At 34.2% G+C, this 15,966-nt stretch overlaps 2 protein-coding genes across 2 annotated transcripts in view; both read right to left on the reverse strand.

Annotated features, from left to right (window-relative positions):
• LOC131846250 (unconventional myosin-XV) overlaps positions 1–15,966 on the reverse strand; it is a 122,496-nt gene that overhangs the window by 80,092 nt on the left and 26,438 nt on the right. The window contains exon 2 of the mRNA XM_059195511.1: positions 6,648–6,798. Within this exon, the coding sequence (XP_059051494.1) occupies positions 6,648–6,797 (150 nt within the window). The 5' untranslated portion in view covers position 6,798. The remainder of the gene's footprint in view (positions 1–6,647; positions 6,799–15,966) is intronic.
• LOC131846276 (uncharacterized) lies at positions 7,294–8,640 on the reverse strand. Its single transcript, XM_059195538.1, has 2 exons — positions 8,593–8,640; positions 7,294–8,364 (listed from the first exon to the last, which is right to left on the reverse strand). The coding sequence occupies exons 1-2, from the start codon at positions 8,638–8,640 to the stop codon at positions 7,294–7,296; spliced, it is 1,119 nt and encodes a 372-aa protein (XP_059051521.1).

Here is a 15,966-nt window from a genome sequence, read left to right on the forward strand (position 1 = left end):
TTTGTAATTAATAGCAGTAATAATAAAGAATATCTTATCTAAGGTGGATACATGTTAAACAGTTGTATACAAGTCTGTCATTTCAAGAAACTGTATTATGAATTGTTATAAGTAGTAGACTACTGATATAAAAAAATGATTTTTTTTTTGTAAATACAAATAATACAAACAATCATACTCATGACTACAAATGTTTGTACCGTGCGGTGAATCGAACCCGCGACCATCGTAAATAAAACTGTGTGCTAAACCGCTAGACCACCGAGGCCGTCAAATGATTGTCCTATATTATTTCGCGAGGAGGAAGCTTCGATATTATAGCATTATTTAATTTTATAAGTACACAAAATTATATATTACGTTATTCATTAGGCTATCCAAACATAAATCCTTCAGAGGCGGCACTGAAAACGTTCTTCGTCTTCTATGTTTAACACTTAATCCATTCGATTTAGTACTTGAAGATTTATTAGAACAGGCCATTGTTTGTGATGTATTCAATACAGCTCCACCGTATTTGTTTCTCTGTCGATATGAAATGTCAATCCTGTGTGATGTGGTAGAATCGTAAGAGATGCAGGAACTGGTAGATTTGCAAGATTCAGGTGAACTACGAGGGGTTGGTGCAAATCTGACTCGCATTACAAATTTTCTACTCTTTCACTCATCTCTTCAATCATTTTAGACATTTTTTTTTAAATTAAATATTTTTGTTTAGTGACATCAATTCACTATGGGCAATTATTGTATCCATTCAAAATTTCAGTATTAATCTGTGTTTTTTTATTACAATAAAAACAATCTTCTTTGAACTTCTGGGAGTTAGTGCTAAGACTCATCAGTATTCGGTTTATACTACATTCCGAAGTGACATACTTAACTGATCTTAAAATGGAACTATAGGAACTATAAACAAAATATTTTAGAAGATTACCCATCAAGGATATACTAAATACATAAATACTGAATAACTTTACCCAAAGAATATACTTAAAATGTATATGGTAAATTTCGTGAAAGATATTCTTCCAAATCTTTCTACAGCTAAGCTATAACTTGGTAGTGTTTATTGAGATGGACTAGGACTAGGAATCTTCCAGTCCTCGGATTACTGACTCGACCAGGCGCTTCTCAGTATGTGATTTACCTATCGCAATTTTGAAACGTCCAAACAAATATATGCAAATTGCAACTCATTGGTAAATTTTAGTTATTTACAGTATAATATTTCTTTTGTAATTATGGTAAATAAAGATTTTTTTATTGCAACATATTTTGATGTTAAAACTTTTTACTGAACCTAGATACTTGTACACTTTACTGTTCACACAATGATTTTAAATTAATATACACATAACACAAATAGGATATCCCTTTCTTTTGATTAAATACCAATATATAACGTTTTTATTTTATTAGATTCGTGAAAAAGAGAATATTACGAAATCCCTGGTAACGACAAACTTGCGGACTACAGTGAAACGCAAGCCCCGACTAACTGATCATCTCTGGTACATCCACAGGGTCGTTTAAACTTGATAGACAAGAACTGTTATGGAATGAGGATAACGGACAGACTGCACGCAGTGCCCGAGTGGTTTGTATGTTGCAACAACGGGACTTAGAAAAAGTTCACGTGGTTTCCTTCCGACGGATATGAAGATTTTTGCTGATGCTGGAAATATGACGGGATGGTTAAGTTTAAAGTCCAAACTTCCGATTGGTTGCAAATTAATTATATTTAAAGTTTGCCTTTTTATACTATTATGGTAATATTGTGTAAATTTAAGTGTAATGACAGTGTTGTCAGTCTTGCTATTTACCGAGTTGTGTCTTCTTTTTTTTTATATAAAAGTTAGTCTATGTCATTCATCATCTTCAACTTAAATAATAATAAAATCTGTTTAGCTATTTAGTCATTATAAGGTAACAAACAGACAAACATGTTTTTGCATTAACAATGTTATATATGGAAGTGTAGATGAACAATACATTAAATAACAATTTACATTTATCTATTTTCACCCCTTTGCCATTTATCGGACTGGACTGTCTTTGTGTATTTATTCCACATATTAAAAAAAAAAGATTATCATAAAGTGGATTCTAAACATATAAGTACAAGAGACGATAACGCTTTAGCCTGTATCTTGTATCCAATTAAAAAAAACATCTACGTGAATTACGCACATTGTAATTTACAACCATTATACCTAAATATAGGCCATTTGCAACTATCACACCAATAATTAAAAGAATTATTCAATACAGTTGTACTAACGAGCGTGCCAAATTGCAGGCATGCTCCAATGAGCACTTTTTAATGCAGTATTATCAACGCTCATTTAAAGTAGATTAGTATGTTCGCACGTGAAGTTATGATAAATCGAACGTATATTTTGAATCGATTGTATTAGGTAATGTGACATAAGATTTTTTTTTAAATACTGTAATGCTGTTGGTCGTAGCTTAGCACTTATAGCATAAAAATCATCAAGTTTTTTATTTATTCTTAACTTAAATAATAAAAACTTAGGACAAATCACGCACCGCCATATAATCCTAAAGTAAGCATAACAATATGCACCAAAAATAAATAGAACAAGGAAAAGTTATACAATAGCAATACAGTAGCCTATTAACCCTGTAAAGGTATTATTAATACCTTATTATTGTAACACTAGCTTTTGCCCGCGGCTTCACTCGCGTTAATTTATCCCCTTAGGGGTGGAGTTTATCATAATCCTTTCTTAGGGGATGCCTATGTATACATAGTAGCTTTATGCATGCAAAGTCTCAGCCCGATTGGTTTAAAATTGACAAAGTTTCATACAAACTTTCATCTATTTTCATTTCATTTCATACAATGCCTACGTCTATTTTATCCTCATAGCCCAGTGGTTTGGGTAGAATTAATCATCTTTGAGTTATATATATAGGAGATTTCTTAGTGGATGGATGGATACTTATAAGCAAAAACTGATTCAGTGGATATACAGCAGTAAATATAATTTACTCTTGATTTCATCACAGTTGCACGTAAGACATGACTGTTACTTACCAACAAGAACACTAATTTTAAATGTGATAGATTATACTTTTTATTTCACAATTAATGTGCCTAATAAAAATTACTATGGAATGGATTTTAATGAAACTTTACAATAATATAGCTTATACATCAGAATAACATATAGACTATAAATTTTACGCAGGTGAAACCGCGGGCAGAGCTAGTCTAATGTATTACTCGCTGGTATTTAGAGGGAATAAAATATAGGCAGGCTTTAGATGTATCTAATAAATTCACATTCCGAGACAAGGCCTTGCAAATCAACCTTACTTGGCCGACCGAAACCTTTCCTCGCCGATGACGAATCAAACAATGAAACGTTTGGTTTCGCATGTTTACTTTTTACCAATAGGTTATTGTTTGAACAGACAAATGAAGAATAAGTACAAGATTCGGTACAGGCAATAATTAATACGATTTGGAAGACTATTGTATGGAAATGCGAACTTCTGTCAGAGAGTTTGTCCGCGCAACCATGATGGACCGGGGTAAAAAGTAGCCTATACTTTTTCATCACGAATGTTAAATGCTAAATTATGATTGTTTAAACAAAATAAGCAAAGAAACTCATTTCTGCGTTATAATATCTTTAAATGTAAATAAATGGGATAAGGAAGAAGCAGATGATGATGATGATGATGAATATCTTTAAATGTAACAGGAATGGGAAATCATCTGACGCCTGTCAGTGAGTAATAACCGTCGCCAATATGCATGAACAACACTATAGACATTATCAAACATCGTTTGGTACCACTCTGGAGGACTAAGGTGTCAAGTCTTCGTAATTTTACTGACTCATCTCACCTTTCAAACGAAACATCTGGCAGAGCAATTTGCTTGTCGGCTAATAGAGGTGTGACAGGATAAAAAACTTAAGAAAATATATCTGTACATGATTATTGTCAACTCAACTAAAAAAAGTCATCCAATCTTCTTTGCGTGGATGTTATTTGATATCTTTGCTGATTAATATTTGTTATGTATATTTGATGTCCATAAGAATACTAATTTACTCGCATAACATTGGGGGTAGTCAGAAGCTTTGTTAACTGCCGAAGCCCGCCGTGACAAACGCAACACTTGATATATATCCTTAGTTCGCTACGCATATTTGAACCCAAAATGGCAATGCCGAGTCTGCCGCCGTCTCTATGATTAATTTTATTTGTAATATATGTTTCCATTACTGAAAATAATGAAAACAAAGATTTATTTTTGTTTTCATATTTTTTAATCAACCCAATTCTAACACATGGCAGAGGGCGAGTCTACCGCCGTCTCTAGAACTCACAACAAATTTAATCACTTATAGGGAAGATCATAACGCTTCCAGTTGCAGTGGTCGGGTTTCCGCGCTGAATATTTGTGATCTCACATGCTATGGGTAGCGGAATTAACAAAATAACACAAATACATTAAGTAAAGGACTTTCCCAAAATAACACCTAATTTGATCAAGTTTGGAAAAAGTACTGAGTCGGGGTAACATAAGCAACAAATAATAGAATAAATTAGTGTTATGGTCTCCAAACAGTAATTGAATGTATCAACAAATAACTGCAATTCATTTGTACGAACGAGGTCGAAAATTTTAATCTCACGCGTGGTCAATGTCTCAATACCAACCTGGCAACATTCAAGGTCGAGGCGACTCCACTGTCTCCTATATTTTTATTGGTGTTTGAATTTTAATGGCTTTTTTATAACAGTCGTATAACAACAGCGAAGACTGGGTTGTTGTTACGTAATAACCAATTAAGTGATAATAAAGCCATCCTATTATAATTTGCAAATTAAAATAAAACAATCGTATATAATATATTGTAGTCATAAATTAACATGTTATTTTGGATGATAAATGGACGTATGATATGACTTATGAGTAACTTTACTCTCATCGTTGTACAGTAATATTTTTTTTATAACAGGATGTACCATATATATAGGTATTTATAAAGAATTTTGTTCTACGATATCATAGAGGGGGCCATGTATAAATTACATCACACCTTAAGAAAGTGACCTGCAGTGACGAAGTATGACAATGTATGACATTGTGACCAGTCCTCCTGGGGGGTCCTAAATTTTTTGACATCACATTTCAAATCTAATATATCAAATTATTAAAACATTAAATTACTATTATCGAAAATAATTAAATTTTTTAAATATGTGACGTAACTGAGACCAACTGTGACGATAGGGGAAGAGAGGAAGGCTCAAAAAGTAACCTAAATTAGATTGAAGTGAAGGATGGCCCTTAACGCAAAAAATACAGCCGAAATACTCTATTTTAGAAGAAAAATTAAAGAAAAATTTGCGATATTAAAATGTATTTTTGTTGTAACCTATAAGTATTTATAATACATACGTGAGTAGATATGCTTTCTATAGAAAAATACCATGAAGCATATAACGCATGTAATCACGTAAAGTTGTGTTGCTCTAGAGTAAATTATACTGATAACTATAATATAGTGACCAATATATTATATCTACATAGCGAAATATCACGTACTATGCATTTTCGTTGATTAGATAATATTATATATGTACCTATTCGTTGAAATATAGACTTAACATGAAATGAAATAAAATTAATCTTAAGACGACGCATCGCAAATCTCAATTTTTCTCAGCACTTGCAAATCATTCGGGGCTGATATTTAGGTATTTAATTTTTCACATCTTTGACATCATATACTCTGTTCTCGTTACATGATTGATTACCTTTTGTAGCAGAGAAATAAATCTCAAAGAATGGTCTTATAAAACATAAATTTACATGGTATAAGTAAACTGGACTGCTTTAAGACTCAAAATTTCTCGTACTTTATATTATGTACACACTTAAATGGTGACCTTCTTGAAAAACTCGGAGGTAGTTCATTCCACAATCTAAGTGTACGCGAAGGAAGCTTCTTTGAAACCGCCCTGTCATAGATCATTAAGGTTCCAGCATGAGGGGACGAATTACCTGTCGATGGCGAGAGGTGCGATGGTAAAAGGATGGAAAGATGGTAAAAGCCGTAGGTGATTTTTGTGTATTAAATAATTAATTAAAATCATTATCTATAATAATAATATATCATAACGATTATTATCCAGTTTGTAAACATCAACTAATGGCATTGTAGTAAGTCATTTTAGCCGCAACACAGCTTGTTTTGCGATTTGTATTTCGCTTGGCATATGAGATAGGGCAGTAAATTTATAAGATATGGAGTCATAACATCCTAGTCCTAGAATGGTAACGCAAGAGTGATGTGGTGTCCGTAGTATAGATATAAATATATGCGCCGTTGATTGTTACCATGAGGAGAGCGTCAACTTGTTTGACGTTCCAGATACCTACATAAAACAAACAGGTTAACAGGGTCTTAACACGAAATATTTGTGGTAAACAAAGGTCGATCTTTCGACTAGTAGACCACGTGATCGTGACCGAGGGTAGGTTGCTAGTGCAACCTAACCGGGGTCAGGAACTGACTTAACACCCGGTTAACAATATAAATAATGTACCAATTTTAAACACTAAAGTTTAAAAATAACAACTAATATTGGAGTATTACCTGTCCATTGACGATTGCACTGACGAGGAGTACTCTAGCGGCCCGGTGGACCTCCACAAGCGATCCGGGCAGCGGGGCGGAGGCGCCGGTCGGCTGGAACCACACCGCAGCACCTTCCGACCACTCCGCGAGCCCCCCGGAGCCCGCCATTCTAAAAATAATGAGGTAGTCGTAAACAATATTGCCACATAACAAGAAGTTATATGCGAGGTAGTAAGCAGGACAGACCATGTTCTAAGTTTTATCAGATTATAATTTTATTTTTATAATTCTTGTTTTTCTAATTTTTAAGTTTAATAAATTCACATATAAAGTTTATAACAAACAAGACGTTATATGCGATGTAGTACGCCATAACATTATACAGTTTTCTATGTTTTATCTGATTCTAGTTTTATTTTTATTATTCTTATTTCGTGTAAAATTTTAATAAATATCACATATAAATTAGCTTATTATTATACGCATTAATATTATTGAACAATGTTAAATCCAGACGATGTTGGAGATTCTAGTTTTATAATAAAAGACAGCTTTATGAGTAAAAATCATCTTATTTATTCAAACATTAAATAAAATATTCACTTTTAACAATTTATATTACGATGATAACAAATCAACTAGCGTTACATTACATATAAAAGAACTACAAATAAATGGGAGTTGGTGATGGTGGATACGCTAGTGGAGGTGGCAGTGGGTCGTATGGGCCAGGCGGGGGAGACGAACTGCAGCAGATGGGTGGTGGCGACGGTGGTTGCAGACACATGGGGGGTGGAGGTGGCGGTTGCACGCAGAACGGAGGTAATGGCGGCGGTTGGACCAGCACTGGACCAGTTGGAGGCACTTCGACGGAGATCGGCGCTGGTGCTGGCGGCTGAACGGTGATAGGAGGCAGTGGTGCCAGGGGAACAGTCATCGGAGGTGGTGCTGGAGGTTGGACGCTGATGGGTGGCGGCGGAGGCGGCTGGACACACAGTTGAGGTAGCGGAGGTGGTTGCACCATCATTGGTGGTGGCGGTGGTAAATCTACCGGAACTGGAGGTAGAGGTGGAGGTTGCACCATAATCTGTCCTAATGGAGGTGGCTGCACAACAATTGGAGGTGGAGGCGGCAGTTCAATCACGACTGGTGGTGGCAACGGTATCTCAATAAGCATGGGTGGTAGCGGCGGTGGGTTTACGTACATGGTAGGAGGGGTTGGTGGAGTAACGAATACTGGTGCTTGAGGTGGAGGGGTCACGCAAATTGGTGGTGAAGTAGGGGGATTTATAGTTAAGGGCGGTGGAGGAGGAGGTGACACTACCATGGGTGGCATAGGAGGCGGTGTGACTGTTATTGGTGGCGGTGCTGGAATTTCTACAAGCAGTGGTGGCGCGGCTGGTGGAGTTACGTAGACGGGAGCTGGTGGTGGTAGAGTGACATATAGTGGTGGCAATGGTGGCATGGGGATGGTGATCGCTGAGGGACAACCTGGGGGTACAGGAGGTGGGGGCAAAGGTGTTGGAGGTAGTGGCGCTACGGGTATTGGACCTATGGGTAGTGGAGATACAGGTAGTGGTGCTACAGGTAGAGGTCCTAATGGTAGTGGAGCTACGGGTAATGGTGCTGGAGGTAAATATGTTGGGGCCATTATGGGAGCTGGTGCTGGTAACACTGCTGGAGGCGCATAATACGGCGGCGGGGCATAGCCATGGCACTGTGCGTCAGCTGTGTACTGAAACAGAACGATACTATTTAAACCAGGAAAAAATAATTAAAAACAGCAATAACTAAATCTTCATTTGCTTGAAATATATTGTAGCTTTGTTGAATTTTATTTTTATTTACCTATAAATTTATAATAATTATTTAGGTAACGATATTATACTGTTCCATAAACAGTTACTATTAAATGAATTTTATTTTATACCAGTTATATTTAATAAAATATCAGGCAACTTACTTGGCTTATTGCAGCCAGTACCAGCACAATTATTTTGATGGTCGCCATTGGAGACCACAAACTTGCTACTTGTCTCATGTAAACACACCCTACACCTTTATATGCACATATTGCTCCAGATTTAATCGCAACATTATAATATGCAATGAAATATTACCAATACTTTATCAGCGCTCATTATCGTCTACTAAAATTGAAGCTTTGCATAAAAATATATCTCGTAATTCATACATTACTCATTAGATTAGTCACGTCGATCTGTCGACGTAGAAAATTCCATGTATGCAATTTATAATGTAATAAAAAAATGTATTCACGTTTAATCAAAACTATGTACAAACACGCAGGAAGGAAGCACAATTGCGCGAATACACTAACGAGTTGTGTGTGTCTAGTTTGACGAACAAATATCGGGAAGTGCGGTTTTTTCATTATTTGATAGTACACACGTAGGAAATTGTCTCCACTATGAACTACTTATTTGTAAGTAAAAGAAAAGTATTAATAGACTGCATTTCACTTTTCACGAACTCGAACGCCAGAGATCGAAGCACTGATTTGTGTTGTGGTACTGACCCAGAAATGAACAAGTAGAATGGATATCATAACGTCAATATTTAGTGCATCATCATTACAATTAAATCGAATCGATAGACCACCGGCACCGGCGGTATGCTAAACCGGTAATCACCGAGTTACCGGTTTAGCACACAGCCTTACTTCCGATGGGCGCGGGTTCGTTCCTTCGTTCGTTCTTTATTTTACTGTAGCTGCATTACGAATATAATTACCCTGAACAATTTCCACAGCGTCATCTAGTCCCTTAGTAAGCATAGCTTGTGTTATGGGATCTTATATAAATACTTAAATACAATTTTTGGAAATACATTAATAATATATATAGAAAACACCCAGTTACAAACAAACACTCATGAATGCAAATGTTTGTACTGTGCGTTGAATCGAACCCGCGGCCATCGGAAGTACAGCGGTGTGCTTAATCGCTAAATTACCGAGGCCGTTAAATGAATAGTAAAATAAATATTTAGGACTATATAAAAGTACTTATATTAATTTTATTTCATTAGATATTATTTCTACATGTATGAAATTGTATACGGCAATAACTGATGCCATAGATTTCTAACAATACTTTTTTCATCCTCTTTCGCAACTCATCTCATACATTACAGATCGGATTCGAAGATTCTTGACTCCAACATTAGACAATATCTACACAATTCCTATCACGGAGGACAAAACTAGGCAAAAGAAATATTTGATTATATTCGTACTTTTCGTTATTCTGTTCCTGTAGTAAATTCTTATTATTTAACGGAATATCTTGACAAATTATCTGTTTTTATTAGCTAAGTACTTAAATATTTTCATATGCCAAACTATTTTTTTGTCCTGGTTTATCGTTTATATATATTATATATTAACCTTAAAATAAATTATTTATTAACTTTCTCGAAAAATCATAGTTTTACTTTCGAATAATTACATCAACAGAAGGAAATAGGTTATGTTTCCTCTAATTGCCGTACAATTGAAATGAAACAAAATATAGACAATTAGAGAAGTTTAACACTTCTCTTATTGTCTATGGGTTTATAAAACACTTAAGACATTACCGCACTACTACACTAACAGGAACAATAATATTTACTAGCTGTACTGCTGTAATGTATAGTTAATTCATTGTAATGTTACATAATTATTAAATAATAGTCAGGATTCGTAGAAGCAAGTACATAATAACATACTTAAAAATTATTATCAATTAATTATTGATATATGACATAATAATTTCATATTAATTATCAATTTGTGTGATAAATAAAATTACATCATAAACACATCTGTACGTAGGTATCAGGAAGAAGTTTGTTGAAGGAAAGAATCATCATAATCGGTTAATTATGTGTTGTTACACAGCATAAAATAATGACGTTTGTGCTTTCTTCTTTTTAATGTCGCTTGAAAATACACATGATACTTAAAAGTACATAATATATTGAGTATTCATTAAAGTCAGTTTCTAACCAGTTATAGAAATTTCTGAAATAAGAAACCAGTTATTACGAAATTCTGTGTCAAGTTCAAACTCGATGAAACATACTTTTCATTTGAATTTGGAATTGCATTAAAAAATCCAGCTCTATGATCGAACACACCTGTGCCGACCTAAAAAAAGTTCATTGTATCCGGGAAACAATGGTCGCAGATACACTTCCGCCTGCCGAAGACGTGGAACTAAGCGCACCATGATGCATACCAATAATGTATAACAGGATCATATTAAAACACAACCACACCTTTGTGACTCAAACCAATGTGCGACTATTTACTTTGGTAGAGTTATATAGGAACATTGAATATGCTGTCTCCACAGTGACCTCGAGTGGCCAGGCTTTCTCGATCGTTCACCGCGTTCATAATAATTTTCCAAGAGTGGAGAGAAATTATGTAAATGCAAGAAATATTGGTGCTGCTTTTTGTAGTCACCGGTGACTATAGATAAGAAAACAGTGCAACTACAAATAAATAAACAAGAAGCGACAATATCTGTATTTTTTGCTTATGAGTCTATGTTTTGTCGTGAAAGTTTAAAATGACAATTTAGTTATATACTATGAAGTTTGAAATAAATCATAGATTAATAAAAAGAAAGACAATGTAGTGCAAGTAAGTAGATATGCTGATTATTACTGAAGTACTACAATAAATGAATAAGTTATTAAATATACTTTACATTCAAAATCACAATATTGCCAAATTCATTACTTAAATTACTGTCAATGGAAATAATAATTATAGAAGATAGCCAAAAAAAGAAAAATATCACTTTTTTTTATATTAAGACAATTTTGAATTGCAGACTGCAGACAATTAAATGAATAACCAATTAAATTATTTATCTGTACTAGATACTAATATTATAAAGAGGAAAGATTTAAGAAATATTGAATCATTCTTTCTTTAAATAGTATCTAATATAGAGCTTGTTAATTTCCATTAAAGAGGCTCCGAAACTACGGTCCGGATTTAAAGAATTATTTTACCATTCGTATCTACATTACCCCTGACGAACATATGGGATGTTAAGTAAAAAAGCGTGTAATATCTCGGTAAGTTTTTTACACACTGTAATTTTGCAATTCATTATCATTTCCAAGGAGACAAGGTCTATTGCACATTGTTTTTATGATTTGATTCTACAAAACGTATTATCTGTATTTGGTTACAATTCGATTCTATTCTGTTCTATTATGCGTCACGCGAGAATATTCTACCATTTTTTTAAATTGTATTAGTCCCAGAGCTAGACGTTAATTTAGTAAATCATTATCTTTGCCGTAAACTTTAAAAATTATTAGGATAATTGTTGCAGCTTGTGCATCATTCTTTTTATAAATATTTGTATTATTTTGATACCTCTTTTTTTATATGTCGCTTTTGACTTATTTGTAAGTCCTCTTGTTTTTGTGCTCCAGTCACTATAGTATTATGATGATTAGCGAACGGTACGATTCCGAGAGGGTTGAGGAGTAAAAAATACAGTCATTTTGTACCAGTTCAAATTGCAATAAAACCATTCAAAACATAACTCAGACTATCATAATTTCGATCCCAATCGGAATAGATTAGGAGATCGATTGGAAGGGAATTACGTACAATAAGTACCGTAAGTAGCCGTTTCTTTGGTTTCAGTCGTTTGGAATCTACCTTTTCTCTCTTTCCTTTATATGTAGATATATAGATATATATTAGTAAGGTTTGCATGTATCTACATAGTACATTTACAAGCTTCCAAGTAATAATAATTAATAAAAAGTAGAAAATTATATTAGAATTAAAAAAACTCTGTTGCGTTTTCATATGAAATATTTTAATGTCCTAAGTAATTTGTGGAACCTGTTCGAGAAGCCGGTTCGTAACATATGTACATTATAATTAATAATTATTATCTGAATATTTTTCACTTTTATATTACACAATCTTGGACCATTTGGAACTTTCACTATAATATAATCAATATAACATTTATAATCGTCGCGTTTTAATTTGAAATTATAGAATTTCTTTTAATTATTCAACATAATTTATTTTATCGGCAGTCTCTTTAATTTATTACTTTTCTATAAATTCTAGATTGCTAGTAACACTAACTTATATAGTATATATAAACTTACGCTTTTAAATCAAGAAGTATAAAGGAAACAAAAAATAGGACTTCTATTATTGAAATTACAAGTTTATCGTTTCTTTTTAAAATGAATTAACAGTTGTTTGGTCGAGTCATTTGAAGTCTCGAGAGCATTAGTACGCTTAGTAAAAGATAATAAAGGTCATTGTGTTATCTTTGGAGGTAAGAAAGTATGAATCCTAATTTATAAAAGGCTTCGTTGGGTAAAGGCGGTAATTCGACACAAACCGCTCTTGGGAAAGATGCCCTGGCTTTTGAACATATTGATCATAATCCATTTCACATATGTCAATACTCCTAGTAGTATTAACATCGCATACAGCTGAGTCGCTCGTCATCCTACTGCGGCTGCGCGCCGTGCAATATTGTGCATCTGTGGCGAATTACTTTTTGCGCGGGAAAATAAAAAAAAGACTAAAAAATACTTAACTGCAGACATATTGATTTGTTATTGTGCTCTTCATTCTTTATTGTTTTATACTGTTCTACATAACTTTATGTCTGTAATTTACTTTAATTATAATAAACCACACATATACACAAAAAGCCGAGTATAATCAATGCCTAACACATATCAGCAATGGATTTTTAAGCCACTGCCAAAAAAAAAGTAAAGTATTTTAACTATGGCAGGTACACTGATGATTTCTTGGCGGCAATTCGCAGATTGCCGTTATATCGCAATACATTCGCCGTGCCCCCGGGCGCCGCATGCTTTGCTTTTTGCCATCGTCGCCTCTTGTAATGTCAATGTAGGGTTGCCAAATCCAAATTTAAAAACAAAAATAGGAAGTTACAAGACCAGAACAAAGTAATAGAGTTGCAATAATTAAATTATTATAATACTAGTTACTCGCCCCCTACTATTACCTGTATTATATATATAAACCTTCTTCTTGAATTACTCTATCTATTAAAAAAATACCGCTTCAAAATCCGTTGTGTAGTTTTAAAGATTTAAACATACATAGGGACGGACATACAGCGACAGCGACTTTGTTTTATACTATGTAATGATGTAACATATATGAAATTAGATTAAAATAAAAAAATATTTTAATATATTTTTTAATAAAATTATTTGAATAAAATTATACACATATTTTTTACTATTTTAAATTAAAAAACCCAGGTCCTGAATAGCTTTTAAAAACATTGTTTAAAAGCTATTCAAGACGTCCCAGGACACTACAAAACCTAAAACATGTCCTGAGAAAATAAGACAGCCGGCAACTCTACATCAATGCAAACTGATATTGTTCGGAAAAAAAATCATTTTTCTCTAGGAACCGCGATGAAAATAATAAGGCCCATATGTTATAAGTACTTTTTAGTTTACTGTTATAAACAAATTAAGACTTTTTTCTATTTTGTTCTGAAATATATGAAAACATTATTAGCACTAGTCTTTATAATAAGTCACGTCATATGTTTGCTTATAGTTTTAAGTCTCGCTAATCAATTTTTTTACACGAAATTAACACTATTGTATGTGAAAACAATAAAATGCAAGTAATCGGCTATCTGTCTATAGTTGCATAAGCGAGTCTTCAGTGTGGGATCTGGGGCGGAGAGTTGAAGTGATAAGTGTGTTGCGCGCGCGCAACTGTGTCAGTGGGGCACTGAACGCCAAGACGCCAACGAAAGCCTATCTACGACCCTGGATTGACTGGAGACATAAATATTGTGTTACAGGAAATCGTATTATTTTTTTATATAATTGGTATAAACAAGCTGGTGGTAAGCGGTTGACGCATGACACTCCTGATACCACTAATGCTGAGGAATTGTTTTAATACCAGCTGCTGAGTTTTACCATCGTACTACCCGCCAGAAAAATACCATTCTGATCATCTGGATGAATGGCGGTCCTCCACAGTGCGGATTTCTAGAAACTTTGCCATGCACAACCACACTGTGGAATCAGCGTACAGCAATGGTATTTTCGAACTGATACGATATTGAAACATTAAAAAAAGAGATTATTTCATTGTAAAAGGCCGACAACGCACTTGCAATTCCCCTATGTTGCGAGTGCTCATTGGAGGCGGTAATCTCTTACCATCAGGTGAGTCGCATGCACGTTTGCTTTAAAAAGAAAACCATTCTAGAGAGATCGTTGCCATTCTAGAGGACTGTTTGACAACTGTCCTATCCTTTAATTAAATCCTGCCTTGAGGATGCAGACCCTTCAACCAAAATACAACTTACAAAGCAAGTTTACCCACAGAATTAGCAAGACCGAGGTGGACAGTTAACTGCAATTACGACAGCGTGCCTCCCTCCTCCCCTCCCTGTGCTACAATTTTTATTCATTATGTTTTTAAAGCTACTCCAATAAATAGCTTAATAAAACAAATTACAATGACAATGGACGGGATTAAGAGGCGTAAAATCATTGCTGTAACGAGCGATTGTCACAAAGCAGGAAAGTGGCATGGTTCCGGGTCGGTTATGAAATCATTATTAGGGTAGATCATGGCTGGCTGTTGACTACGACTAGATAAGGATCTTTATACGACATTACCAGATAAATCGTTTATTTGATGACTACAAATGTCATATAAATAAACATTTAAATTTAAACATTTCTATAAGATATAAAATTAAGAAATTTTTCATTATTTTGACGGCCTCGGTGGTCTAGCGGTTTAGCGCACGGCCTTACGATGATCACGGGTTCGATTCATTCTTACAGAGAGATAATTTTTACAGAGAACGTGTTTTATACAACATTAGGATCTTTTTTCAGGCAGACTTAGAACAGACTCGGCGGTCTTATTACATAAAATCTGTTAAAACTCGGACGAAACATGGTCTAAATGATCGTGGTTTAAATCATTCCTAAAGTTAATACTTGGAATAAACCTAACTACTGTACTACAGTTCAATCGTTCATTTTATATTCCCCACAGATAATATACAGAAATCAGTCACTCATTTCTGTCAGCGTACAAGCGTTCCGTTTTATCAGAAAACTGAAATGATCAAAAATAATATTACTTAAAAAAAAATGTATAAAGTAAAAATAATTTTATTTATATTTATCTATGTCTTCATTATAACTATTTTATTAATACACTATTAGGCTGAAAATCAGTTTTAAAGTACAAGTACACGGAGAAAAGGAACGACGAGAGGTTTAGATCGATACAATGGTG

This window comes from Achroia grisella, unplaced genomic scaffold (genome assembly GCF_030625045.1).
Source record: "Achroia grisella isolate CSIRO2021 unplaced genomic scaffold, CSIRO_AGI_Agris_v1 utg509, whole genome shotgun sequence".
In the NCBI taxonomy this organism is placed as follows: domain Eukaryota; kingdom Metazoa; phylum Arthropoda; class Insecta; order Lepidoptera; family Pyralidae; genus Achroia; species Achroia grisella.

What these genes read in the sequence shown, in the direction of transcription:
- LOC131846276 (XM_059195538.1), bottom strand. Translation starts at nt 8,640, where the DNA reads ATGGCGACCATCAAAATAATTGTGCTGGTACTGGCTGCAATAAGCCAA. An exon ending in TACTGGCTGCAATAAGCCAA is followed by an intron (nt 8,365 to 8,592) that starts GTAAGTTGCCTG and finishes GTTCTGTTTCAG; the next exon opens with TACACAGCTGACGCACAGTG.